General features: G+C 42.9%; 1 protein-coding gene across 6 annotated transcripts in view; it reads left to right on the top strand.

The window, feature by feature from the left end:
* The first annotated feature begins 8955 nt into the window (after positions 1-8955).
* The window catches only part of CIT (citron rho-interacting serine/threonine kinase), a 150661-nt gene continuing 132582 nt past the window's right edge, over positions 8956-27034 (top strand). For all 6 annotated transcript variants that reach the window (XM_037052227.1, XM_037052226.1, XM_037052225.1 and 3 more), the window contains exons 1-5: positions 8956-9030; positions 10073-10181; positions 16699-16840; positions 22619-22794; positions 26294-26395. In XM_037052227.1, coding sequence (XP_036908122.1) covers positions 10086-10181; positions 16699-16840; positions 22619-22794; positions 26294-26395 — 516 coding nt within the window. In that variant the 5' untranslated portion in view covers positions 8956-9030; positions 10073-10085. The remainder of the gene's footprint in view (positions 9031-10072; positions 10182-16698; positions 16841-22618; positions 22795-26293; positions 26396-27034) is intronic.

The raw sequence follows: 27034 nt of genomic DNA, 5'->3' as shown, positions 1-27034 counted from the left end.
TAATTTACATACAATAAGTGCACCATTCTAGGGATGCATTTAGAAATGTTTAGACAAGTGCGTGCACTGTATAATGACCAGTGCAGTCAAGATATGGAACATTCTCGTCAGCCTCCAAAAGATCTTGGTGCCCTTTTGCAATTAATCCTCATCTCCACTGCACTACCCCCCAGCCCTAGTTCACTTTTTCCCTTTCTAGCATTTCATAAAATTGCAATCATAGACTTTGGGCCAAGATGGAGGAGCAGGTACCAGTCCAGCCATAGGCATATAGAGTTTCCCGATATATGCAGACATAATGTCAAACAAGTAATTCTAGCAGATTTTTGAAGGATAATTTGTATATTCATATTTTTGCGGCATATTCATTAGACATAAATGGTAATTTTAGTAAACAAATGATAACCTTAATAGATAAAAATAAATGCCATCGTATGGTATATACTTCTCTGTGTCTGGCTTCTCGCATTCAGCACAGTGGTCCTGAGGTTTACCCATGTCGTCATATGTCTCGACAGTTCACTTGTTGTTATTGCTGAGTAAGGGTCCGTTGTGTGGGTGGGCGCACCACAGTTGGTTTAGCTTGCTTTTGATTTTTATTATGTATTTGGGGAGAACAGGGAGCCTTACAATGTGGGCGTTTCCTGTTTAGGGGCGAGCCACGCTCTCCACTTTCTACTCAAGTCTTGTTTTTGTGTCCGGAGTCCAGCTTTGCAGTTTTCTTTAGGTGGTCTTGCTCCTTTCCTGTTGGGTTCCTTTCTAGGAACTTGATATTCTGTTCTCACTAATGGAATCTTTTCTTCTTCACACGAGCTCAACAGTCGTTGCTGCAATAATGGAAAGTTATAGATATTTTTATCCTTTCATCTTATATTGGGCTACGTTTGGGAATTCTTGGTGGTTCTAATAACTTCTTAGTTGAGCCTCTTGAGTTTTTTAGATTTATAGTCCTATCCAGTGGTGACATTATCTCCTTTTCTAAGAATGATACTTATTCCTTTTTCTTGTTCTTTTGATCTCTGAGGAAAGGAAGAAACACGGGAGGGAGGGAGCCGGGGTGCTCAGGCAGAGAGGCAAAGAGGGGGTAAGACGTAGAAGCTTGAACTCCCCACGTTGGTTGGGGCCTGAATGAAATAAGCAGACGCCTTGGAATTGAGCTAGGGACGTGCACGCCGGAGGGTAGCTGGGAAAGTCCAAGTAAGGGTCCATTTCCTATGTCACAAAGTTGTGTAGGGTGGAGCCCTTCCCCCTCACTTCTAGTCTCTGCCCCACACATCCGAGGAGTTTTAAAGGAAGGAGTGGGAGAGAGAACAGCATGAAAGAGCAGATCGCTCTGCTCCCTAGTCCAAAGCCCCGCCTATTCTGGGATAGGAGGAGGTGAAGAATCCGAAGGCACTGCATGGGGCTTTGTGAAAACTTGGAGAAACCTGAAAGCTGTGGGCTTTGCTAGGGATGTTTGTAAAGGGTAGTAAATGTAAGTCCATGCACAGTGATTGAAGGGAGAGACTGAAAGAAAAGAAAAATTATTTATTATTTATTTTTAAAAATATTTGATTTATTTATCTTTAGAGGGGAAGGGAAGGAGAGAAGGAGAGAAATATCAATGTATGGTTGCTTCTTGTGAGTCCCCTGCTGGGAACTGGCCTGCAGTCCAGGCATGTGCCCTGACTGGGAATTGAACCACGATCGTGTGGTTCGCAGGCCCGCACTCAATCCACTGAGCTACACCAGCCAGGGCCAAAAATTTTTTTTCTTTGACAGATGGTGCAACAAACCAGTTGCATTTAACGTGTCAGCGGCACCTGTATTTTTCTTATTTCAGGAAAGGGGGAAATTAAGAGGACACTGGAGAAGGTTTTGTTATTCGGAGTGAAAGCCTATCCACGAAATTTTTGTAAAGGCATCCCTTTCTGAACTGGACTTGGATTTTGCCTGTCGTGGCACTACCAGTTGGGCAACAACAGGTAGATAAAATATAATCAAGGACTCAGGACAGGCAGGAAAGTGGAGGCTGCACCTGCAGTTATCCTATCAGGCCACTAGATAGCGCTTCTGCTTCAGCGAGGCAAAGTGTAGAGCAAGCAATGGTGCCTTATGTGCTTGAAATAAGGAAGGCCCTGATGGAAGTAATTTGAAAGCGGGTAGGTACCTAAAGGCTATTGGAAGTGAAATATAGGTGTTAATTAGACTGTGGAATGGAAAAATGCCAACACTGCACATGAAATATTTCTACTGCTAACCAAAGAAAGTAAAAAGAAGCAGTCCCAATGAAATACTATTTCATCCCCATTTAGTATGGCTACGATTAATACTTTTTTTTTTAAAAAAAAAGCACAGAAAATAACAAGTGTTGGTGAAGGTGTGGAGAGATTGGAGCCCTGACGCATTGCTGGTGGGAATGTAAGATGGCATAGCTGCTGTGAGAAACAGTTTGGCAGTTCTTCAAAAGACGAAACGTAGTATTTTGCCATCCAGCAATTCCACTTCTGTGTGTATACACAAAAGGATTGAAAGCAGGGACTCAGACAGACACTTGTATGCCAATGTTTATAGAAGCATTATTCACAATAGCCAAAAGGTGGAAGCAGCCCAAGAATTCATCAACAGTTGAATAGATAAGCAAAATGCGGTCTGTCTCTACAACGTGATATTACTAAGTCACACAAAGGAATGAAATGCTGATAAATGCTACTGTGTGGTTGGATCTTGAAAATGTTACTCTAAGTGAAATAAACCAGACACAAAAGGATAAATATTACATGATTCCACTTATCCGAGGTACCTAGAATAGACGAATCCATAGAGATAGAAAGAATTTTTTAAAAATGAAAGAAAGAATAGAGGTTACCAGGGGCTTGTAGGAATGAGGCGTTATCACGTAATGTGTACACGGCTTTAGCTTGAAAAGAGCTTTGGAGATGAGTGGTGTTGATAGTTGTATAAGAACATGAATTCACTTAATGCCCTGAACTGTACGCTTAAAAACGGTTAATGGTAAAGATGCTAAGTCTTATTTTAGGTGTAATTTTTTTTTCAAGATTTTATTTATTTATTTATTTTTAGAGGGGAAGGGAAGGAGAGAGGGAGAGAGATATCAATGTATGGTTGCCCCTCATGCATCCCCTGCTGGGAACTGGCCTGCAACCCAGGCATGTGCCCTGAGTTGCACATGGGAATCGAACCACGATCCTCTGGTTTGCCGGCCCACGCTCAATTCACTGAGCTACACCAGCCAGGGCTTTAGGTGTGATTTTTACCACAGTTAAAAAATAAATGAAAAAAAAAAAGAGCTGTGCCAGGCTGGACAGTGTCTTTCCAACTATATACAAGCCTCCCAAATAGATATCTTGGGTTTTTCTGCCAAGTGATGCTAATGAACCACAGAATACATCTTTTTTTACCCACACCCATGCTTTGTGTTTCCTTTCTTCCCAAAGGCCTCTCAGCTAGGTTTGCTTTTGGGGCTTGGACAATCTCTCGCAACACCCACGTATGGAAAGCTGAAATAATTTATTCTGCAGTCTCTCCAAGTGTTTTAGTTTTATTAGAAGTTGAGAAATAAAGAGACTATCACGAAGGCTGTTTGACAGCAGAAAGAGCAGAGAAGTGCAAACCCATGTTATTTATTGTGGAGAAAGGTCAACCCAGTTGGTTTTGAAGAATGCCATTGCAAAGATAATTCTTTTTTTTAATGAATAAGCTTTGAGTCATTAAAAAAATCATCTTTGACCTTATAGCCTACTGTTTTTTTGCCTATACTACTTCTTCTCCAACGTTGCTGGTTGTGGGAGGCTTGGGAGCATCCCACCACAGACGCCCATGTCCTAATCCTCAGAACCTGTGAATATGTGGCCTCACAGGGGAAAAAGGACAAAATTTTTTAAGGTAAACCGTGAATCAGAGTGGCTTTTCACTTGAGCTTCAGATCTAGGACTTTCCTGAACGCATGGGTGCATTCATTATTTATTAACACATGAATTCAGAGAATACCAATCTACTGTGGGCCTACCAAGGTCCAGACCCTGTGCAAGATGCTGAAGATCATTGCTGGGAGCAAGATGGGCGTGATCCTTGTCCTTAGGCAGCTAAAATGTATGTGTGTGTGGGGGGGGCTAGGCAGGTTTTTGTGTGGACTTAAGTTTTCAACTCCTTAAATATCAAGGAATGTGACTGCCGGACCGTACGGAATGTGTACGTTTAGTTTTGTAAGAAACTGCCAGCTGTCTCCCAAAGTGGCTGCACTACGTTGCACTCCCACCAGCAGGGAATGTTGCTGTCCGTCGCCAGCAGCACTCAGTGTTGTCGGAGTTCCCGATTTTGGTCATTGCAATGGGCGTGTGGTTGTGTCACACTGTTGTTTCAGTGTGCATTTCCCTGATGACAGATGATGCGGAACACGTTGTCATGCGCTTATTTGCCATCTGTCCATCTTCTTTCATGAGGTATCTGTTACAGTCTTTGGCTCATTTTTAAATTGGGTTGTTTGTTCTCCTATTGTTGACTTTTAAGACTTCTTCGTATATTTTGGGTCACAGCCCTTTGTCGGATGTATTGTTTGCAGGCATTTTCTTCCTGTCTGGGGCCCATTCTCATTTTCTTGAACACCGTAGGGATTAGTTGGCATTTTCGCTGGTTGTCGTGAGAGAACATTTGAAGGGAGTCAGGTGCCTGAATTTCTTGTATTTTAAAAAAATATTTTATTTATTTTTAGAGAAGAAGGGAAGGAGAAAGAGTGGGAGAGAAACATCAATGTGTGGTTGTCTCTCATGTGTCCCCCACTGGGGACATGGCCCGCAACCCAGGCATGTGCCCCGATTGGGAATCGAACCAGTGACCCTTTGCTTCACAGGCCCACGCTCAATCCACTGAGCCACACCAGCCAGGGCAAATTTCTTGTATTTTAAATGAACGGGAGATTATAAAACACTTCTGAAATCAGTGGGCTGAAGGTCTGGAGATGTGTTTTAAAGCTTGTAGCCTTTTTGATGAAACAAAATTGACTGATATGCCCAAGCATGCATGGTAGAGTAATTATCTAGAATCGAATGGCAGGAAGGCTAATTGCCATTTAATTGAGTTTTGAAATTTCATCTTTCCTTGTTAGAAGCTTTGTTTAGGGTCAAAGAAGGAAAAACAGATAAGAAATGATTCATTCAAACTTGGACAAAACATTGGCACCAGTCGCTGTCAGAATGAGAGTTGTAACAATCTGTTAAAATCTTCATAATCTTTAAACCTGGAAAATGTACGAGTATGCTTTAATTTCTTTTGGCTGTATAAACATACAGGGGAAGTTGTTGGGTCACAGCTCCTGTGTTGAACTTTTGGAGGAACTGCCTAACTGTTTTCCAAAGCGACACCATAATTTGACATTCTCACCAGCAATGTAGGAAGGTTCCGTGTTTTCCACACCCACACCCACACGTGACATTGTCTGTTTTTGTTGACTGTGGCCATCCTAGTGGGTGTGGAGGGTTAGCTCGTTGTAGTTTCAATCTGCTCTTTCCTAACGACTCATGATGTTGAGCATCTTTTAATGTGCTTTTTTTTTGCCGTTTGCATATCTTCTTTGAAGAAATGCCTATTTGAATCCTTTGCATGTTTTAAAGTTGGGTTATTTGTCTTTTTACTGTTGAGAAAGAATTCTTGGTACGTTCTGGATACTAGATCCTTATCAGATACTTGACTTACAGGTATTTTCTCCCAGTCTGTGGGCTGTTGGCTTTCGATTTCACAGGGCATTTCACATCTCTTAGCTCTTGTCACAGTAACTAGGCGTAAGCTTAGGCTCAAAGAAGTTAGCTCAATGACGTGGGTTTTCCAAATTTCAAGATCTTTACAAAGCTATATTTATGTGCCATTTATACTAGTGTTTACTTATCATTTTATTTGTTCGCTCATTACTTTGTTCTTAAATACTTCCTGTAGCCTTATGCCAAGTGATGTAAGCTGTGAAATATCTGGTTTGACGGACTAGCTGCAGCTTTCCTGAGCACAGGGTAAAATTTTAAAAAGGACTTTTCTCTGTGACCTGAAAGTGTCTCTTGTGCTGGTGGCGGGGACACCTTTTTGGGAATAAGTCATACCTGGGATATGTCCTGCTCTTAGAAAGCACGCAGCTAGTGGTCGTTATTTTTATTATTTAAAAGTTACCTGCAGTTGCAATAGCCTGAGGGGCTCTTTCTTGCCAAAGGGACCAGAATAGCTTTGCCTCTTGATGTCTAGAATGGGGTTAGCTTCTCAGATTCTTTTTCTGCCCTTTGGCAGGATGGAATGTACGGTTGTTAATGTGCCCCTTAGTCTAGTTCCAGTCTCGCAGTCAGTCCATCCTCCTGTCTCTTTAAGGTGCATCGGCTTACTTCTGCTGGGTCATTTCCCAGCTGAATGCGTCGAGGGCAATCACGTCTCTTTAATTTTCAAGTTTCAGGTATTTTCTGGCGCGGGCCACCCGCCCTTCCTTCCTTTGGTTGCCATAGCCCTCTGCAGTCCCCACCACCACGGAAACCCCTCCCTAGGTCTTACGGTTGTCTGCTTACCGCCCCGCTTCTGCACCATACGCAGCTTCCCCCCACACAGGCAAGGTGGGTGTCCTTTTCATTTTGGTACCCTCTGTGCTGGGCACAGAGGATTTTTCGAATAAGTGGATGATTAAATGTAAGAACATCACAATGCCCTTCATTATAACTCAGTTCTGATGATTTTCCAGAATCCCCAGCGCAGCAATCACCAAGGATTCACACTCAACCTAGAACTGATCATTGCTTCATTGTGGGCAAGAACAAACATAAGGTCCCCTGACAGTCTAGTTCTGAGGACAGTTCGTTCTATTTGGCTGTGCTTACCCCTTGAGTACCCACGCGGCCACTGCCATCCCTCCTTACTCTCTTTTCCTTCCACACTTTCTGTGCAGTGACCGTCCTTGAAAGAGAAGCAGTAGAGTTAATGTGGTTTTTATTTCATGTTCCTTTCTTCACCTTATTTGTTGATTCCCTGTCTTGTTTCACCAAGGATTGGCAGAGGCCAGTAACCGTCCCACTAGGCCATTAGGAGGATATTGAGGATTCAGTGCTGCGCAAAAGGCTGTTAACACTGCATTCTAATTTAGGGTCAATAGGTCTCCCCATTCTGGTAAAGGTTTCTGTTTGTGAAACCTGGACACTAACAATTTGCTGGACCGGGGAAATCAGCGGAGGCATCGACTAGATCCGCATTCACAGTTTTTCTGAGATTCTTCGGGTCAGGACAAGAGCTGCCTACACCCCTTTTTGTGTCTCCCCTCAACTTGCTGTCCCCAAACCCTCTCAAGTCATTAGAAGCATTTCTTATTTTCATACATTTTTTTTTTCTGGACTGGGTCAGCCCTGGCAACATGACAAAAGCAGAGGCCGGGAGAATTTGTAACATCCTCTGAGAAGCAGGTTTTCTGTAGAGCAAAGGATTTGGAGTCCGTTAGTCCTGGGGTTCCAAACCTAGCTCCAATACCTAAAGCTAAAGGACTCGAGATTAGTCACGTGACCTCCCTCCGCCTCAGTGTGTAAAGTGTGGATTACAATTCCTCCTGCTTAGGGTTGTGATGCAATGAGATTCAAAGGAATACAGTGCTTGGGAAAGGAAGGGGGTGCTCGATAAACCATAGCTATCGGTATTGTGCCAGGAATGAACAACAAGTTGTTTTGGGGGGAAAAGTGTATTAAGCATGTCTGTAACTTTGCTTTTGTACTGATGCGTGCACATGTGTGTGCATGTGTGAGTGTAATGACACACTTCCAGTTCTAGCTAGTGTAGGGATTAGAAGAGTACAGAAAGGATTTTAACTTTTATATACATAAATGGGACATCATACACACAGTTTAATAATTATTAAACCTCCATACTACCACCCAGCTTAAGAAACAGATCGTAGCAGAGCCCTGACACTTTGGCTTTCATTAGGTTTCACCACCTGTAGGTACAGCCCTCGCTAAACAACATTATCTTGTCAGCCCTTGAAATTCATGTGAATACGTTACACTTTGTTGTCTTGTTGCCTTCATGCGGCATTGTTTTGAGACACGTTATGTTGTTGTATTGAGCTGTTGTTTATTCCTTTTCATTGCTGTTTGAAAACAATGCAAATAGGAAATTACCCTTTCTATTGCAGATGGGTAACTTCCAGGATATTAAAAAAAAACAAACCACTCAATACTATTTGTATATCCCTGTACATGTCTCCTGATGTACATAATTAGGAGTTTCTTTGAGAAAGATGGCAATGAATGAGTCATAGAATGTGCATATCTTCAACTTTACAAATAGTGCCAACACTGTACTAATTTACAGTTCCATGTGTGAATGCATGTAGCTCCTCCTTATTGAAACTGTCAGATGCCCCCCTAATCTGCATGCATATTATTTTACCTCGTTGTGGCATTATTTTCCTTATTTTGTGATTATCAGTGAGGTTGAGCACCTTATTATATGTTTGTTGGCCGTTTGGATTTCCTCCTTGGTGAAGTGCCTGTTTACATCTCTTGCTTTTTATTTTACAATATCCTTTCAGACAGTCTCAATACCTGTGCCTACACTCTGCAGGGCATTAGACCGAAGATGCCGTCACCGAGGCAGGTCGAAGTTCAAACTCAAAACATCTGCTACCTCAGCTGTAGCAGAGAACCAGTTGATTTACCAAAGTAGCAAGTACTTAGACTTCAGCTAAGATTGAGAAACAAGACCAGGCAGAGGCCTGGCTCCCTTCCTCCTCCCAGCGTCCGGGAAAGCAGGGGACGCCGCCCTGGCGATCTCCCTGGGGATCTTATACTGAACCAAAGCTCCCTAAACACTGCATCCTGCTTAACTGCCAATTTCAAACCTCCAAGGCCCGCCCCGCAGCCTCTCCCTTTAAGGACTTGGATGGGATGGGGCGTGGCTAATACGAAGATGTCAATCATAGGTACCGGCACTCTGATAGGCTGGACCCAACGTTTCTGGTTCAAACGTGGCGGCGGGAAGCGCTAAGCCGAGCCGAGTGCAGACCGGTGGGATCCTCTGATCGTGAGTCTTAACGCCCCCTTACGCCCAATTTTCCGTCACCCCACTTCACAAGACCTCGGAAGGGCCTCCTCCACCCACACCAATCCCGCCTTGCCTCCCGCAGTGGGGAGGGCGGTGGTCCAGCCCCCAGGGCTGCTGGTACTCGGGAGGGTCTGCTCCCGCAGGCTATGCTCACGCCCACTTCCACTCCGGGAGCCGGAGGGTCTGCCCGGGAGGTGCCCCGGGCAGCAGGAAATTGTTCTTTTCTGACCCTGAGAGGGGTCTTAGGGTGTTCTGCCTTGCCTCCTGTCAGCACCACCTTCATTGTTCTGTCTAGTGGAGTCGAGCAGCAACCGACCACCTCTGTGAGCTTAATTTAGTGTTTTATACTCCCGAATCCATCCGTCACCTGCTACTTCCGGTCTCTTGCACTGTGCTCCAGCGCCTCTGGTCCCCCTGCTACTATATTAGAGAAGGCCAGGTCCTGCCTCAAACCTTGGCTCTGGCTTGTACCTGAGCCTGGGGTAGTTTCTGCAGTTATCGGCAAGGCTTGCTGTTCACTCCCTTCAGGGGTTGGTTTAGATGTTACCTTCTCAGTATAGTCTACTCTGACCACACTGTTAAAAATTGCAATTACGCTTGCGCACACGCTCACCCATGCCCCAATTGCCCTCACCTTAAGTGTTTTTAACCTTATAACACTTTCATCAAATCCCAGCATAGTATGTGGTTTGCTTATTTTCAGTCATTTAGTAACTAACAGCACCTACTGTGTATCACACTATATGTGTCCCCACCATGTAAGGATAGAAATCCCTGCCTTTGTGCTTACCTTCTAAGGAGGGCAGAAAATAAACAAATTTGTAACTGAGCGATTGTGTCAGATAAGTGCATCACCTGTTACAGTGAATAAAAATCTGGTTTTTATTCTCCGTCACCAGACGGAGTATCCCCAGACCTGTGTGATGGCTGGTCCTCATCACACCATCCCTGATGTCTTGAGGAAGGTCAGGCTCACTCACACCCTTGCTCCTTACATTGACCTTCTCTTATTTCTGCTCAGCACCACTGGGGAGATGTTGAAATTCAAGTATGGAGCACGGAATCCACCGGACTCTGGTGTTGCTGAGCCCATTGCCAGCCGGGCCTCCAGGCTGAATCTTTTTTTCCAGGTAACAGGCTGCCAACTCCGCTCACCTGAATTTGTTTCCTTGGAACTTTCTTGTCACTCACCTTTGCCTTTATTATAGCACTGAGGCTAATCCAGGAGAATCCCATTTGGTGTTTTATACTCCCTGATAGTACTGGGGAAAAGGGGTCCCTGTGCAGATAGGGGTAGATAGCTAAACTTGCCCTTGAAGGAAATTTTTAAAAAATTATTTAGTGCACTTTATACATCTGTACAAACATTTAGCCTTTTGCTAAAGAAAGAGGAGCAAATGAACAAAGGTCTGCTAGACTAAAATTTCTGTAGGTATAATCCTGTTTCTTTTTCATTCAAGAGATATTTACGTTTTAGATAAAAAAAACCTGGTTTTGATAAATACCACACCTGTGAAACCTACATTCCTCTTAAGGTATAGAACATTTCCATCATCCCAGGAGTATTAAAAATTAATGTCATGAGCTTTTATCCAAGTAGATTTCTAATTCTTTTGTTTCTGATATAGATGAAACACCACTGATGTAGGGATCTGTTTTGACTTTTGTATTCACAAGTCAGGGGGCAAATATGGCTAGTGGTGAAGATTTAGGTTCGCATTCTAGCCGCAGCACTTGTTAGCTGTGTTACCTTGGGTGAGTCACCTGCCTCCTCTGAATCTGTTTGCCACTATTTAAAATAGAGGTTATACTGGGTTGCAGGCCAGTTCCTGGCAGGGGACACACGGTACATTGTGTGTTTCCGGCAGAGGCAACCATACACTGATATTTCTCTCCCTCTCTCCTTCCCTTCCCTCTAAAAATAAATAAAATTTTTAAAAAAAGGATGGCAATATTTTTGCAGGGGTCCTTGGCTCAGGCCTTGCAAAAGCCCATGGGCTATAATGTCTGCAGTTCCATGGGGGATGGTCAAGTGGTAGCACCATAGAGGTGAGGGAAACTGATTGCAAGAGAAACACTGCTGTGACAGGTGCTAGAGGACACTGAGGCAACTAAACAGAATGTGCATTTTCTCAGCATGCATCCAGAAATATTTATGAGAAGACAGGATTGGTGTGTACACAGATTGCAGGGTCTGCAGGAATATTCATCTCTGTTGATTCCGTCATTATCATTGAATGTATTTAAAAGGTTTCATGGACTTGGCCATGCACAGTGCTCCACTTCATAATCGCCACCTCACTGGGTCTGCCTGTTGCCACCCTGCACCCGGGGTCTGCCAGCTGCTGCTTGTATGCCCAACGTCCACCTGCTGCTGCCTTGCAGGCCCCCTGCTGGCCCTTTTTTTGTGGCGACCCCTCTCCACCTGGCCACTCGACTCAGCCTCTCCTGCCGGGCTGGATGAATGCGTACAGAAGAGTTAAAATAACTCCTTGGTTGTCAGACTTTCATACAGTTCAATTTTCTGTCAGGTTATTTTGTTTCTAAATTGTTTTTATTTTAGTTGTACCAGGAGGCACAGTATGTCTACCTATGCCTCCATTTTGGCCGGAAGTCCTTTGTCAACTTTTTATTTGGTTCTTTGGCTTTTTATTGTTGACTGGTAAGAGTGTTTTTTTGTATTCTGGGTACAATTTTCTTATTAGGCATATGATTTGCTAATATTTTCTTTCATATTGGGAGTTGTCTTTTCACTTCCATGATGGTTGTTTGTAAAGTAAAAATTTTTAACTCTGAAAAAAAAAATAGAGGTTATAACACCAAATTCACAGGACAGTTGTGAGGATTAAATGAGATTATCCATGCAAAGCACTTAGCTCCTTGCCCAGCTCTTGGTAGGCCCTTCAGAAATAGTAATAATAGTTATAGTAACAATACATTGATGTATACTTAGGATTGATTATATTTAGGAGGGTACTTATGTAGGGAACCTGTGTGATAATAAATACTGATATGTTCTTGATGATTTTTATTTTTATTTTTTTTCAGAATATTTGTAGCGGGGAATGTTCAAACAGGTTAGAATGGAGACAGACTAAAAGCTTAGGTAGTTCTTTGGGACTGTCCCCTCTTCATTTTCAATCCTGAGATATTTTCTGCAAACGAACAGTCCGTCTCTAACCTTAGCCAACGGGTGTGCTTCTGCTTTTTAGCCTTTTCATCCTTTTTTACCCCAAACACTCTCAATTTATTATAAAATTTCTCAAGAACTTATACTATGCTGATTACATATGAATAACTATGGCTTCCAGTGTGCTGGGCACAGAACCAGCATGTTCCTGATTATCTTCAGCCCTGTAACAAAGGTAGGGGCAGCCTTTGTTACATTCCAGGTTGAAGGAGACACATGTCCCAGGCGGCAAGAACTTGTGAAGGAGCAGGCAGCTTGTACGTGGCACAGCCAGGCTCTAGTTTTGATCTGTCCTGCTCCAAACACTGGTCATGCAACCGCTGGACAACACTGCCAGAGTATGCCAGTTTCTAAAATGTCTTTATAACACTAAGTGTCGTAACAGGAGGGATTGTGGGTAAATCCCCAGTTCACCTTTTTTCAAATGAGTCTCCTTACCCCCAGGAAAGCCATCCGTTGCAAATATAGCACGTACTTAACATTTGCCTAATGCAAACAGCTGAGGGTACTGTTCTTTCTCCATAAAGTGCCATTTTAATAAGATTTTAATAGAGTAATGATTTTGTTTTTCTTTGAGGTAGTGTTTATTATCACACAGGTTCCTTTCATAAATACCCTCCTAAATATAATCACTGCTAAGTGAACATAAATTTATTGTTACTTTAGAGTGAGTTGGTTTTATATTTCATTAAAAAAAGGGTATTTTAAGAAACACCAAGAAAGAAAGGACATAACTTCAGAATAAATGACCCTTTTAAATTCTGGGTACATATAGTGTTTAAAAGAATATTTATATAATGTTCATTTTTTTCTTATGTTATGGAAGACTTGAAAACTTAAGAATCGCTACCGTATATGGTAACTGCTGCTCTACTTAGTCTACACTCATTAAAGAGCATAAGAAACAAAGAATTTTATTTTTCTGAGTTAGTGGCAGAACTGTAAAGGAATAGATACTGTGGCCAATGTCTCACAAACCTGGCTGAGGTTTGACTTTCTTAGGGGACTTGTTAATGAAACAGATTTTTAACTTATAAACTGTAAAATTTTAATTCAAGGTTGCAGATAGCATCGGAAAAATCTGTTTTTTTGTTGTTTGTTTTTAGTTTTCCAGTTCTCCAGGTGATTCAAATGTAGCTAGTCTGTTTCTGTTATCCAGTGGCGTGTAGCAAACTACTCACAAAGTTTAAAGCAATGGCGATTTATTTTTCTGGTGATTCTGTGGGTTGGCTGAATTCAACTTCCGCTCCCCGGTATAACATCAGCTGGGGTCACTCAGGGGGCCGTGTTGAGCTGGGAGCCTGGCCAGGACCGGAACATCTGGGTGCTGACCGCAGCCTGGAGTGTCCTAGGGTTGTTCTACCTGGTCTCTCTTCATTATGAGATCTCATTATTCAGTAAGTCTAACCCACAGATCATAGGATTTTTTTGGTGCATGATAAGTATTTTAGACTCTGTAGGCCATATGGTCTACAAACTGCAGCAAACTGCAACTACTCAACCTTGCCACTGTAACACAAAAGCAGCCCTAGGCAGTGTGTACATTAGTGAGCGTGACTGTATTCCAATAAAGCTTTATTTATAAAAATAGGTGGTGGGTCAGACTTGACCCATGGGCCATAGTTTGCTGAACTGTCCAGCTTAAGCTTCTTTACGTGGTGGCTGGCTTTCCAAAAGAGCAAAAGCAGTGTAGACTTCCGCCAAGATGGAGGCATAGGTGGAAACGCTGTGCCTTCTCCCACAACCAAGTTTGAACACAACAAAGGTTTGGAGAACTAGGACACACCCAAAGACCAGAAAACGGAATTATATGGAAGTCCGACAACTACGAACTGTTCAACGGGGACGGTAAGAGAGGCGGAGCCAGCAGCGGAGCTGGGTCGGGCAGGACAGATTCCCTGACCTAGGCTCGCAGGCAGCCCGGAACCAGTTGGGGTGTGGGGCAGACTGACCGCGGCGGCACATTCGCGCACAGTGAGACGGACCACACAGGCCCCAGGGTGCGAACCCAGTGGTGGAGGGCTGACGGCGGTGGCACACTCGCGTGCAGTGGAACGAATCGCGTGGGCCTGGTGACGGTGGTGGCTGGGGCGCCGGGGCCGCGGTGGCAGGCGGCAGACGGGAAGCCATTGTCCCTCTTTGACCCCACCCCCACATACAATGTCACAACCCAGCGACTTAGTTGCCCTGTTCTAGTGAACACTTTAGGGCTCTGATCCTGCTACAGAACAGGCACGAACAGCCCAAAGATGGTGCAAGAAGAACTCAAAGTCCCAGAGCCAATAACTCTAAGCGACCAAGAAATTGCCAGCCTCTCAGAAGCACAATTCAAAACACTGTTTATCAGGATGCTAACAGAACTGGTTGAATATAGTCACAAATTAGAGGAACATATGAAGGCTAAACTAATTGAAATGAAGGGAGATGTCCAGGAATCCAATAGCGATGGAAAGGAAACTGGGACTCAAATCAATGGAATGGACCAGAAGGAAGAACAAAACATCCCACCAGAAAGGAATGAAGAAATGAGAATTCAAAACAATGAGGAGAGGTTTAGGAATCTCCAGGACATCTTTAAACGTTCCAACATCCGGATTATAGGGGTACCAGAAGGGGGAAAGAAACAGCCACGAGTGGAAAACTTATTTGAACAAATAATAAAGGAGAACTTCCCCAGTCTGGCAAAGGAAATAGACTTCCAGGAAATCCAGGAAGCTCAGAGAGTCCCAAAGAAGTTGGACCCAAGAAGGAACACACCAAGGCACATCATAATTACATTAGCCAAGACTAAAATGAAGGAGAGAATCCTAGAAGCAGCAAGGGATAAGGGGACAGTCACCTACAAAGGAGTACCCATCAGACTGTCAGCGGATTTCTCAAAAGAGACCTTACAGGCAAGAAGGGGCTGGAAAGAAGTATTCCAAGTCATGAAATCCAAAGACCTACAGCCAAGATTGCTTTATCCAGCAAAACTTTCATTTAGAATGGAAGGACAGATAAAGTGCTTCTCAGATAAGGTCAAGTTCAAGGAGTTCATCATCACCAAGCCCTTATTATATGAAATGCTAAAGGGACTTATATAAGAAAAAGAAGATGAAAAATATGAACAGTGAAAGGACAGCAAACACACAGTTATTAACAACCACACCTAAAACAAAAGCAAACCAAGAGGACAGCTAGATCAGGAGTGGAACCATAGAAATGAAGAACACATGGAGGGTTAGAAACAGGGGGGTGGGAGGGGGAGAAGGGGGGAGAAGGCACAGAAAATAGCATAGATGGTAGGTAGAAAATAGATAGGGGGGAGGGCAAGAATACTGGGGGAAATACAGAATCTAAAGAAGTTGAGACACGTGGTTATAAACTAAGGGGAGGGAATGGTGGGGGAGGGAGTGTGTGGGTGGAGGGGAATGAAGGGGGGGAATAGAACAACTGTAATGGTATACTCAATAAAATATATTAAAAAAAACAAAAAACAAAAGCAGTGTCACATGTGTCATATTTTGTTGGTTGAAGTGTGGCACAGAAACAGCGCAGATTCAAGGGGAGGGGAAATAGACTCCAGCTCTTGATGGGAGCTGCAGAGAGACCACCACACAGTCCATGGCCTGACACGTGGGATCCATTGCTCTGGATCAGGGGTTGCAAACTCATGTCTTTGGGGGCCAGGCAGGGAGTATAAATGAGTCACTTGGGCCGGGTGGAAGACTGCATGCCCAACGCATTCTCCACCCAGAGGGCCTTGTTCCGTAGCTGCAGCTCAGAGCACCAGGCAGGATTGTGGGGCAATGTTGCTGGACCCACCAGTGCTTTACGAGAAGCCAGAAATCTGCCCCTGGCCCCATTTTTTGGCAAAATCTGATCTTTCAATATTGGCAGATAATTCTAATTATTTTACATACCACAGGCCAAACAAAACATGTCTGTGGGCTAGATACAGTCTGCCAGTTTGCAACTGTTGCTGTAGATCATGAATGCATTCATCTGTAGTATAGTCACTCCCTTTTTCCACTCTAGATTAAAGTCACTCTAGTGAATTAAAGAAACTAGAGTTATATTAGTAAACCTCTGGGTACATGTGCAGGAAGTAGCAATCACTGTTTCCTGTTGTAGAGACGTGGAGACATGTCAAGACCAGCAAAGTCCAGAATAAATGTTCCTGTGAGTCTCAGACTGTTAAGGAAGAAGGATCTTTTCCTACTAATGGCAGATATGTGAAGTTTGTCTTCCCAGGTGCTGGTGAAGGAAACCCGCAGTAATGGAATCGTACAAGTGATAACTTAATGACTGTCAATTGATGTCTCTTTAAAGAATGAAGCCACAGAATTGTGCTGTTAGCGTGTGTCATGAGCAGTTAGTTGAGCTGGTGGCTTGTAATTTACTCTGTGTGGATGGATGTTATTGATCAAAGCTTTTCATTATTGACAGTGTCTCCATCTGCTGTTTGCTGTTTTTAGGGGAAACCACCCTTTATGACTCAACAGCAGATGTCTCCTCTTTCCCGAGAAGGGATATTAGATGCCCTCTTTGTTCTCTTTGAAGAGTGCAGTCAGCCTGCTCTGATGAAGATGAAGCACGTGAGCAACTTTGTCCGGAAGCGTAAGTTGGGAGAACTGTTTCTCGAAGACTGTTCTGCTAGAGAAAACTGGAAGGATGCCAGAGGCAGAACGAGCTCTTAGACCCAGTTGCTGTTGCAAGGTCAGGTTCCACCTATTGTAGTTGGGAGACCAGAGAAGTCAGGCCTCTTGCTTGCAAGGACTAGAAAACTCAGCTCAAACTAGCTTAGGCCAGAAAGTGAATTTATGGCGCATGAAACTGAGAAATTCAGGGATGGTCAAAGTTTAGGTATGGCTGGTTCCAGGGACTAAATAATGTCCTCTGGCCCATTCCTCTGCTCATTCAGAGTGGACTCTTCATTAGGCATAGTGGGCACAGTGGTTAGGTCCCGCAATATTTAATTTTAACAAATTTAATGCATTTTAATTTATTTTAAAGTCATAAAGAAAATATGAATCTAGAAATAATACATAATGGTTCTGGATTATATTCATCATTATGCCACTCTAGTCATAAAGTATATAAATTTTTGAAAAAAAAATTTTTTTGTAATGCAGGCAGGGGCTGTTGAAAGCAGATGTGCCTAGGGCCTTAATCAGCCCTGCCTGCACCCTGTTCTTGACTTTGCCTGACTTCCATTTGGTGGGGGAGTTGGCTGCTGGTGTCCCAGTTTCATATTCTTTTTAAAAGATTTTATTTATTTATTTTTAGTTTTTATTTTATTTATTCACTTTTAGGGAAAGGCAGGAGAAAGAGAGGGAGAGAAATATCAATGTGTGGTTGTCTCTCACTCACCCCCAACTGAGGACCTGGCCCGAAACCCAGGCATGTGCCCTGCCTGGGAATTGAACCAGCGACCCTTTGGTTCTCAGGCCAGCAGTCAGTCCACTGAGCCCCACCAGCCAGGGCGGAGCTGGGAGTTTTGAGTAGGTAAAATCAATGTATGTCAAGTACAGTGGCTTTAGATATTTATGTGTGAACCTTGTCTGTCCTCTTATTTCCTCATCTGCAGAACAGGGAAAGTGCATATCTGAAAAGGCTGGGTGAGTTAGTAGTGCTTAGACCAGGCTTATTGTGTTGCCTGGCGCTCAGAGACCGTCAGTGTTCCCCACTAGTCATAGTCATAAACCTCACCGATGTTTAATATATTGTGTATCTTTAAAATGTACTTGGGGTGTTTGCTCATTATTCTGAACTTGTTCAGATAAACTCCCACCTTATTTTCTTGAATATTTAAAATCTCGAATAGGGAGTGTGAGGGGAAGGGGAATTGTGTGACAGGTGAATTTCCCGAGCCATCCATAGGCACCTTCATTATTAGTCTTGAGACTGCCTTCTGGTCACTTTAAGCAGTCGATCTGCTAGGCTCATTCAGTAATCAGGGGGCTAGGCTCAGTGAGGCGGAGGTTCTTCTAATGTCACTCTCTTCCAGGGAACTGTTTCATTTTACTGAAGAGGCTTCCTGGAGAGTACAGTTGAGAGGCTATGATTGAAAAAGGATGATTGCATTAGTATGATTTTTTTCCCCCATTTGAATTTCCGTTTTGGGATGTAAGCTTCGTTTCCCCATGAGAAGAAGGGCCCAACAGCTGCTGTTGCCGTAATTTCTGGAATCTTGTCGTAGAGAGGGAGATTTTGTTTAGGGACTGTTGGAGGAAATGAGACAGAGTGAAAGCCCTGGTGTGTTGTTGCCCCTTGCATGGGCCAAGGGAGGCAGGAAACTAGCATCTGGGGACTTGGGAAGGGGTTTTTATTTCTTAATTACTATTCTACCCCTGGTGTCTGGCACATAGTAGATGCTCAGTGAATATTGGTTGACTGGCTACAATGCTAAGTAAACAAAATAAGTGGCTAAACCTTAAGCATAGTGTCTCATAATTTGCGTAAAAAATAACAAGTATAAAATTAAAACACGCATCGAAAAGTGTTCATAACTGTCCAGTCGGGCCTTTCTTGTCGTTTTGATAGCTGAAATTCTACCCTCTTGCATCTCCATTTACCATAAGGTAAGAGTTTCTGTATGCTCACAATTTCAATGCTTGTGGGAAAATTATAACTGGAAGTATTTTTTCCCTAACTGTAAACATAATACAAAATTAAATATAAAAGGCCAAAGAGAAAAATATCTCAAAGTCTTACCTGCCTGATATAACCACTGTTAATAGTTTGGTGCATAGCATTGCAATTTTTTTGTCTATATAAAGTATCTAATATGGCAGTTTTCAAACATATCGAAAGGTAAGGAAAGTAGTATTATGAATCTCTATGTACCATTCCGTTTGCTCCAGTATCTGTCAGCCTTTTCCATGCATGTTCTCACTTTCCTCTTGTTTAATTTTACACAAGATGGATATGTGTTAAATTAAAAATTGAGATATAAGCGTTTATTGAAGATCAATAAGAATAGTTATTCGGGAATCGCTGGTGCAGGCAAAGCCCAAACAGTGTTCCGATTAGAAGACAAAGGCAATGAGTACTTATGAGAAAGGGAAGGGGAGCAATTCCATCAATAGAGGAAGGCATTTCTACCGGTGCAGGTAATGTAACATAGCGATGTTAATTCTAAAAAGTATTTAAAATTTTCGGTCTAGTAGTCATCACTTACAATAACTGTTTTTCTTTTCTTTCGCTTTGGCAAACAGTGCTTTGGGACACAAGGTTGCGTCTGCACAGTCCAAGGTGGTTTTGCCCTTTGTAACATCCTGAAGATGCAAGACAGGAGAGGTGCCAGGCAGTTGCTCTGGCCAGCTCCATTCGAAAGTAGCCCAGTTTACATTATTGTTTACATACATGTATAATGTTTTGTCACTAGCTTTGCTCACTTAGCAATGTGTTTACTCAGCAAATATTTATGCCACATTTGCTATGTGCCAGGTTCCGTTTTAGATATTGATTTTATAATAATGATCAAAACAGACCGAAAAATTACGTGTTCTAGTGGAGGTTGGGCTCTACCTCATTCTCTTAAACATGGGCCTAATGTTCTTTTATGTGGGGGACTTCCCCGTTGATGGACCTTTAGGTTGTTTCTGATTATTTTTCTGTTAGAAGCGTGCTCATCACATTTTCATGCGTATCTTTTCTGAGCACATGTGCTAGTGTTTCTGTGAAGTGCGACTTCCTAGAAGTTGAAATGTTGGATTACTGAGTCTTAAAATGAAGCATTGGATTCAGCAGTGTTGGCTTTTGCCCTCTGGGTGCAAATGTTTATCTGACAAGGTCATTCTTTGAGTGCATTTCATTACAGTGCTTGGGTCTTTCTCTCCACCTCAGTGGGCTCTTAAATGCTATAACCTCATGCAGGGATGAAGGGTGATGTGGTTTTGAAGTCACAGAAGCTGCTGATTTAGAGAGAAATTGTAAAGGTGTTGTTGTTGTTTTTTAATAGTTATAGACTTGAGTTTAGGATCTCACCTGTTGATCTGAATAATCCAAAGCATTTGGAAAAAGACATTGAGATTTGGAGTGGTTTCTCAGAATTCTGGGACTACCATGATCATTTTGCCTGGAAGCAATTTGTCTGCTTGTGTGATTGAGATGTCTGGTGATTGGCAATGACAGGCCCAAAGCTAATAAGTTGGACAAATGCTGTGAGCAAGTTGGGGGCCCAAGGCCCAATAGAGAATCAAGAGAAATTAGCCCTCTGTGGGAGCAATAATAAAATCAGGTTCAATCCAGAGAGTTGCAAGCCAGCACGTTTGCGGAATTACAATTCAAAACTCAAATACTTGATCTGAAAGAAACTTGGAAAGGGACAGGAAAGAAAGATAGGGCTTGGCACTGTGATGTCAGGTTAAAAGGAAAATACTGTTCAGCTTTCAATTTTGCTTCTGCGTGGAATTCTCTGTGTAGGTGCTCTAGATTTATTTTTTATAGTGGTCATGATGAATTCATGGGGGTCTACCCACCGCTCTCGCCTGGTTCCCCAAGTGACCAAAGGGAGGTGTTTTCAGGATGACTGGCTAACGTGAGAGGTGGGTCTGTGGGCGGAAAGGCACTCAGTGTAACAGTTCGTCATATGTGCCTTCGATCCAAATGAATGGAATTCCACCCGAGAGACAAGCAAGGGGGTGTGTGATAACAATCACAGTTGCATTGGCTAATTCATCAATATGCCACTGTAGGACTGTGGGTGTGAAATGGCTTTTCCCTTTGTTGGACTCAGTCCCTGTCATTGTCTGAACAACTTGCTGAGTTGAATGTAACTCGGGAAATGTTAGCTTTTCACCTTATCTGGTGGCCAGCCTGTGGAACTGATGGTCCTTTCGGCGCCTGGAGGACCCCAGGGTAACTCTGGGATTGCAAGACGGCTTCTCGGTCTTTAAGGCACCTTTCTGACGGATTCTTCTGGGTAATTTTGATGATACACTTTTCTTGTCTTCTTCTGGAGTGTAACCCCTGTATATAGTGCAGTTTCCCCGTAACGTGCAGAACTGAATTAATTTTTCAGTCAGTCACAGCTGCTCCCCCCATCAGTGATGGTCGTTAGGGTTGTTGCATATTCCGTGATGCTCCAGCCTAGTGTTCTTAGAGCGTTAAAAAGTGTATGTTTGGTTCCAAATCTGCTGTCCATTTATTTAGACCATACTTCATACATTGAAGATCTCCGACCGAATGTGTCCCTCCCAAATTAAAGTGCCGGGGGCTCTGACCCTCAGTGGGGTGGTATTTGGAGGTGGGGCCTTTGGGAGGTACTTAGATTTAAGTGAGATCATGAGGATAGGGCTTCCAAGATGGGATTAATGTCCTTACAAGAACAGGAGGAGAGACCAGAGGTCCCTTTCTCTTTATCATGTGAGGACACCATGAGGATGCGGCCGTCTGTAAGCCAGGAAGTAGTCCCTCACCAGGAACTGAATCTGCTAACCTGTTGATCTTGGATTTCCCAGCCTTCAGCATGATGAGAAATGAATGCCTGTAGTTCAGGTCACCTCATCTGTGGTATTTGTTGTAGCAGCCGAAGCAAAAGATTGCACTAGGACCAGGGTGGGGGTGTAGCGGGAGGTAGAGGACGGTTTAGGGGGGTACATGGTAATGACAGAGACTGACTGGGGGTGGTGAACACACAGAACAGTGTATAGATGATGTGTTGTGTAATCGTGTACCTGAAACCTATATAGTTTTGTTAGCCAGTGTCACTCCAATAAATCCAATTAAAAAAAAAAAAAGACTGTACTAGGAAAATGAATGACTATGTGCTAAGAGAAAGACAGCTGCAAACCCTTCCAGATCTGTGACATGTCAGCTCCGCAGAGCAAATGTCAGGCTCCGCTTGGTTCCTTGGGCTAAGGGTTTCTTTGTTTTTATTTTACTTTTTTTAAGGTGAGGAAGGCATTACTATTACTGACACAGTGCAGGGGAGATAAAATGGGCCACTGAGAGAAGACTGAGCAGAGCGCATGTGGTCAGAATGGAATGATCTGGAAACCAACTCCAACATTGAGATGGGGATCATGTTGCTTACGTCCCATTGTAAACTGGTCTAAGTGAGGACAAGCATCTTTGACCAAACACTGCCCTGCAGCCTTCTGAGATGAGGAGGAAAAGCATGATTTGTATTCTTCTATTTTCTAAGTCTACAGGATGCAAATTATAGCTGCCATGGAAACTGTGCTTTGGAATTTCGGAAGCCCTTAATTTGAACATATAAAAACACTTTTGTGCCGATTTTATAATTATTCGTGATGATTAGAAAGTGACTAAATGTCTTTTGACAGTGAGGGAAGACATAAGAACACTTTTTCTTTTTTTGGCTTTCATAAAGAGTCAGATATTGAAAGCTCTTTATTTACCTGGGAGCAATTCTTCCATGCTTTGCAGATTCCGACACCATCGCTGAGTTGCAGGAGCTCCAGCCTTCTGCAAAGGACTTTGAAGTCAGAAGCCTGGTAGGTTGTGGACACTTTGCTGAAGTGCACGTGGTCAGAGAGAGAGCCACCGGGGACATCTATGCTATGAAAGTCATGAAGAAGAAGGCCTTGTTGGCCCAGGAGCAGGTAGGAGCATTCTAGCATCACGCCCTTTCCCTCTCTGTAGCAGCATGTTCGCTGCAGAGATCATTTCCTGAACTGACGTCTGGGATCCAACCCGTTTTCCTCTGTGACTCTGTAGTTAATTATGGTTGCCTGGGCAGAAAGGTCTCTCACGTCCTTAGCTCTTTTTCTTGAACTGATACTGACTCATTTTGAAGGCTCACAAGTTCCCCTTGATTTCTTTATCCTGTTTTTATAGTTGTGTTTTATTCAGAACCAACTTGGCCTTTTAATTAATGAGGTTAAGATCTTTTATGACTATTAGCTGGGGGTGAGGGATATGCATATTATAGGGTGAGTCAGCATTTTCTTTTGTACACATTTTATATATTTGTGATTTGGGCATGAATATTTGATTTTATAACAGGTCTTTGAAGACATTAAATAGGGTTGTGCACTCAAAACCTTTATAATTTTGTTAACCAGCATCACCCCAATAAATTTCAATAAAAAAAGAGAAAAACAATAAAATTCTTATATGGCTAGGGAGTTGCTTATTTGAGAATGAGTAAGGTGTTATCTTTAAGGTTGCAGTATTTTTCTTTTAAATGAGATGCTTCAGACATATTGATTCATTTGCTGTGTTTCTAGAGAGACGGCCATCAGCCTTGGAGTTCAGAGAGTAATTTATTAGTTACAGGCATTCGAGTACACATTCATGTGTCTGATAATGTACCTGGCTCCATGGGAAGCCTGTACGAGGAATTGAAGCTCCATGGATGTTAGTTGCAGGGTTTAAAAATAACCTGGAGCCCTGGCTGGGTAGCTCAGTCGATTAGAGTGTGGTCCCGATACCCCAAGGTTGGGGGTTTGATCCCCGGTTGGGGCACATACAAGAATCAACCAATGAATGCATAAATAAGTGGAACAATAAATTGATGTCCCTGTCCTTCTCTCCCTCACCCTACCTCTCCCTCTTTTCCCCTCTCTCTAAGATCAATTAAAAAACAAACTTGGAAAGCAGAGGAAAAGGGCAAGTATATAAAGCGAGGTGCTTACCGGCTAAAACAGCTAGAGCATCCCAGGAGCAGTTAGCAAATTCTCAGATGATGGAGTGAGGAGAGATGTGAGTGAGCCACAGACAGTCAGGGAGTCCTACACTGCTGTGGGCTCTAGGCAGAGAGAAGTGACGAGAATGTGCTGGATGTGGCGTGCGCGACATTCTGGAGGTTTGAGTGCTAGTATGCTATATGGGTGTTGTGGTTTTTTTCTTTTTTTTTTGTGGTTCTGAATCAATAGACTGGGGAATGGGAGAAATGACATTTGGGTGGGATGTGGATAATTGGTAGGAAATCTCAAGAACTTTTTTTTATTGTGGCAAAATATCCATAACACAGATTCATCATTTTAACTATTTTTTTAAAATAAATTCTTTTTTTTAAAGATTTTATTCATTTATTTATCTTTAGAGGGGAAGGAGAGAGGGAGAGAAACATCAATGTATGGTTGCCTTTTGTGCGTCCCCTGCTGGGAGTTGGCTTGCAGAGAACTGGCCTGCAACCCAGGCTTGTGCCCTGACTGGGAATCAAACCGAGATCCTCTGGTTCACAGGCCTGCGCTCAATCCACTGAGCTACACCAGCCAGGGCCATTTTAACTATTTTTAAGACACAATCATTAGTATTAGTGCATTCACAATGTTGTATAACCACAATTTATTTCTAGAACTTCCACATCATCCAAAACAGAAACTCTACACCCATTAAATGGCAATTTACCATTCTCCCCCCAGGACCAGTTTTCAGAAGGGCAGTTTGACTTGTGAGATGGTTGGGGATCCTTGGGGCTTTTGGAATGAGGAGGTTGGGGTCAGAGTCTGAGGACTTCGGTGACTTTGTGGGGCCTCCAACACAGAGGCAGCGGAGGGCAGGAAGCTGCGTGTTAGAGTCCGAGAGGGGTGTAGCCTGCACTTAGGAATGCAGCGAGCAACTCCACGGAAAGGCAAAATGGCCGCATGTGGCAGGTCACGTGGAAGAGGCGTGGAAGACGCTCACCGAACCTCCCAACACCTACGCACCGTCTCTCACCTGGAAACACTTAGCGAACCCCTGTTGTGTCTGGAGTGTTTCTGGGTCCTTAAGAAGAAGCATTTGCTGTAGCCCTGGCCTTGTGATGTTTCAGTTTTAGGTGGGAAATTGTGCATGCAAAAACAAAGTAATCCAATGTAGCACACTGCAGAGTCAAATAGGGATGCCTTCCTCCTGGTGAATGACTCAAGGTGACCCCTTGTGAGGTGTGGGCTGGAAGCTTGTTTTTTTTTTTTTTTTTAATTAGAGAGGGAGATAAAGAGAGAAATATCAATTTGCTGTTCCACTTATTGATACATTCATTGGTTGATTCTTGTGTGTGCCCTGACCAGGGATTCAACCTGCAATCTTGCAATGTTGGGACAACATTCTAACCAACCAAGCTACCTGGCCAAGGCCTGTTATTTATTACATATTTTCACACTCAAATTGTTTCCAAGTTTGCTAATGAGAATCTCTTCAGGTTAGATTTTTGTCCTTTTAACATATTCCCATCTTGGAGTACTGCTTGCTTTCTGGCACAAGATTTTCAGGGTCTTATACTTTTATTTCACTTGCTCCAGCCCTGCACCCAGCCCTTTTAGTATAAAATTATATTTAGAGGCCAAGATCTGGATGCTAGGTGTTCTCATTGGTATTGGGGTATCCCTGTTCCCAGGCCCTTGTCAGTGGACAGAGCTAGGAAATACAGGTCCAGGTATATATGATATACCTACCTACACACACACATTTACGTCTATATTTCTGTATCTCTGTATTTGGAAAACAATGTATTCATGCCAGTACCAACTTCACTGGGTTCATTCTAAATTACACCCTTTCCATGTTTGTAACTCTCTTCTCTGACACTATCCTTAGTATTTTAACTTATGTTACACATCTGTGTGCATCTAATCTATTGTCTTTGGTGCTGCCCCCTCCCTTTGGTGGGCTCAGGTGCTCTGTTCCAGGCCGTCCCTACATATGGGTTCCTTTTTTGCCCCTGTGGGCTGTCCTTGTCCTATGGTGGACTGCCCCCACACCTCTGCAGCCATCCTCACCCTACTTGGGCCTGGTACTGTGTTCTGGGCGACCATGGCTCTCTCCCTACCACCTGTCATGGGTGCCGACCTTAATCTGCTTCACCTAATGGCTTTAGGACTGAATTATTGAGGAAGGGAAGGTGAAGAGAAACAGAAAGATGCTTAGAGTTAAAGGGAGTGAGTTGACTTTAAAGAAAAATGGTAAGTAATTGGGCAGATGATATACAGATCTGACAAAAATTGTGAGCAAAGTAGGTGAATGGATGGGAATCGTGGAATGCTAGGCTAAGTGATTTTTTTTCTTTTTAACTAGAGACATCCGTTCAGGCTTAAAGAGAGAGAAAAGGGCACTTCCCCCTCCTTTACATTTACTTCTTTATATTATAATTGTCTAAAAGGTTTCTTTTTCTTCAAGGTTTCATTTTTTGAGGAAGAACGGAACATATTATCTCGAAGCCTAAGTCCTTGGATTCCCCAATTACAGTATGCCTTTCAGGACAAAAATAACCTTTATCTGGTGAGTCTTTACATTTCTTTCTCTGGAATCAGTCCAGTGCTCTGATACTCAGGGATCACAGTCATAGAATTGAATGTGGTTCTTGCTCATGGGGCGCATGATGTAGCTCTCATTCATTCCGCTGCTTTCCTGACTCTTAGCTGTCTTCCTGTTCTCCTTCGCCTGTGAGCTAGCCCATTTAGAAAGAGCCCTACTAATTGTTGGGTATTGTGGCTAGGACTTAAAGGATAATAATGAGAAATCATTTATTTGGGAATAGGCTAATAGCACCTTTAATAGAATCTTGCTTTAAGTTTTTAAATGGAAGTATAATTGATATATATTATATTTCAGATGTATAATATAATCTTTGATATTTGTAAATTTCGTGAATGATCACTACAATAAGTCAGTAAGTCTAGTTCACATCATTAAAATTTTTAATTTTTGAAAGTTGGGATAATTCATGGCTATTAAGAAAAAGCAATTACTGCAGAACTGTGTGAAATAAAGGGAAAAATTTTCTATGTTCCTAATTTATTTCCCTAGTAAAACAAATGTTAATGGGTATATGTTATCTTTCTGATCCTTAACTATGCCTCGTGGAAAAAATATTTCTGGCTATATTTATAATACATATGTAGTTTATTTTTCAAAAAT

This window comes from Sturnira hondurensis, unplaced genomic scaffold (genome assembly GCF_014824575.4).
Source record: "Sturnira hondurensis isolate 20B ecotype Veracruz unplaced genomic scaffold, ASM1482457v3 Scaffold0007406, whole genome shotgun sequence".
NCBI classification, from domain to species: Eukaryota; Metazoa; Chordata; class Mammalia; order Chiroptera; family Phyllostomidae; genus Sturnira; species Sturnira hondurensis.
Note: the sequence above shows the minus strand (reverse complement) of the source record. Positions and strands in the feature narration are given on the sequence as shown.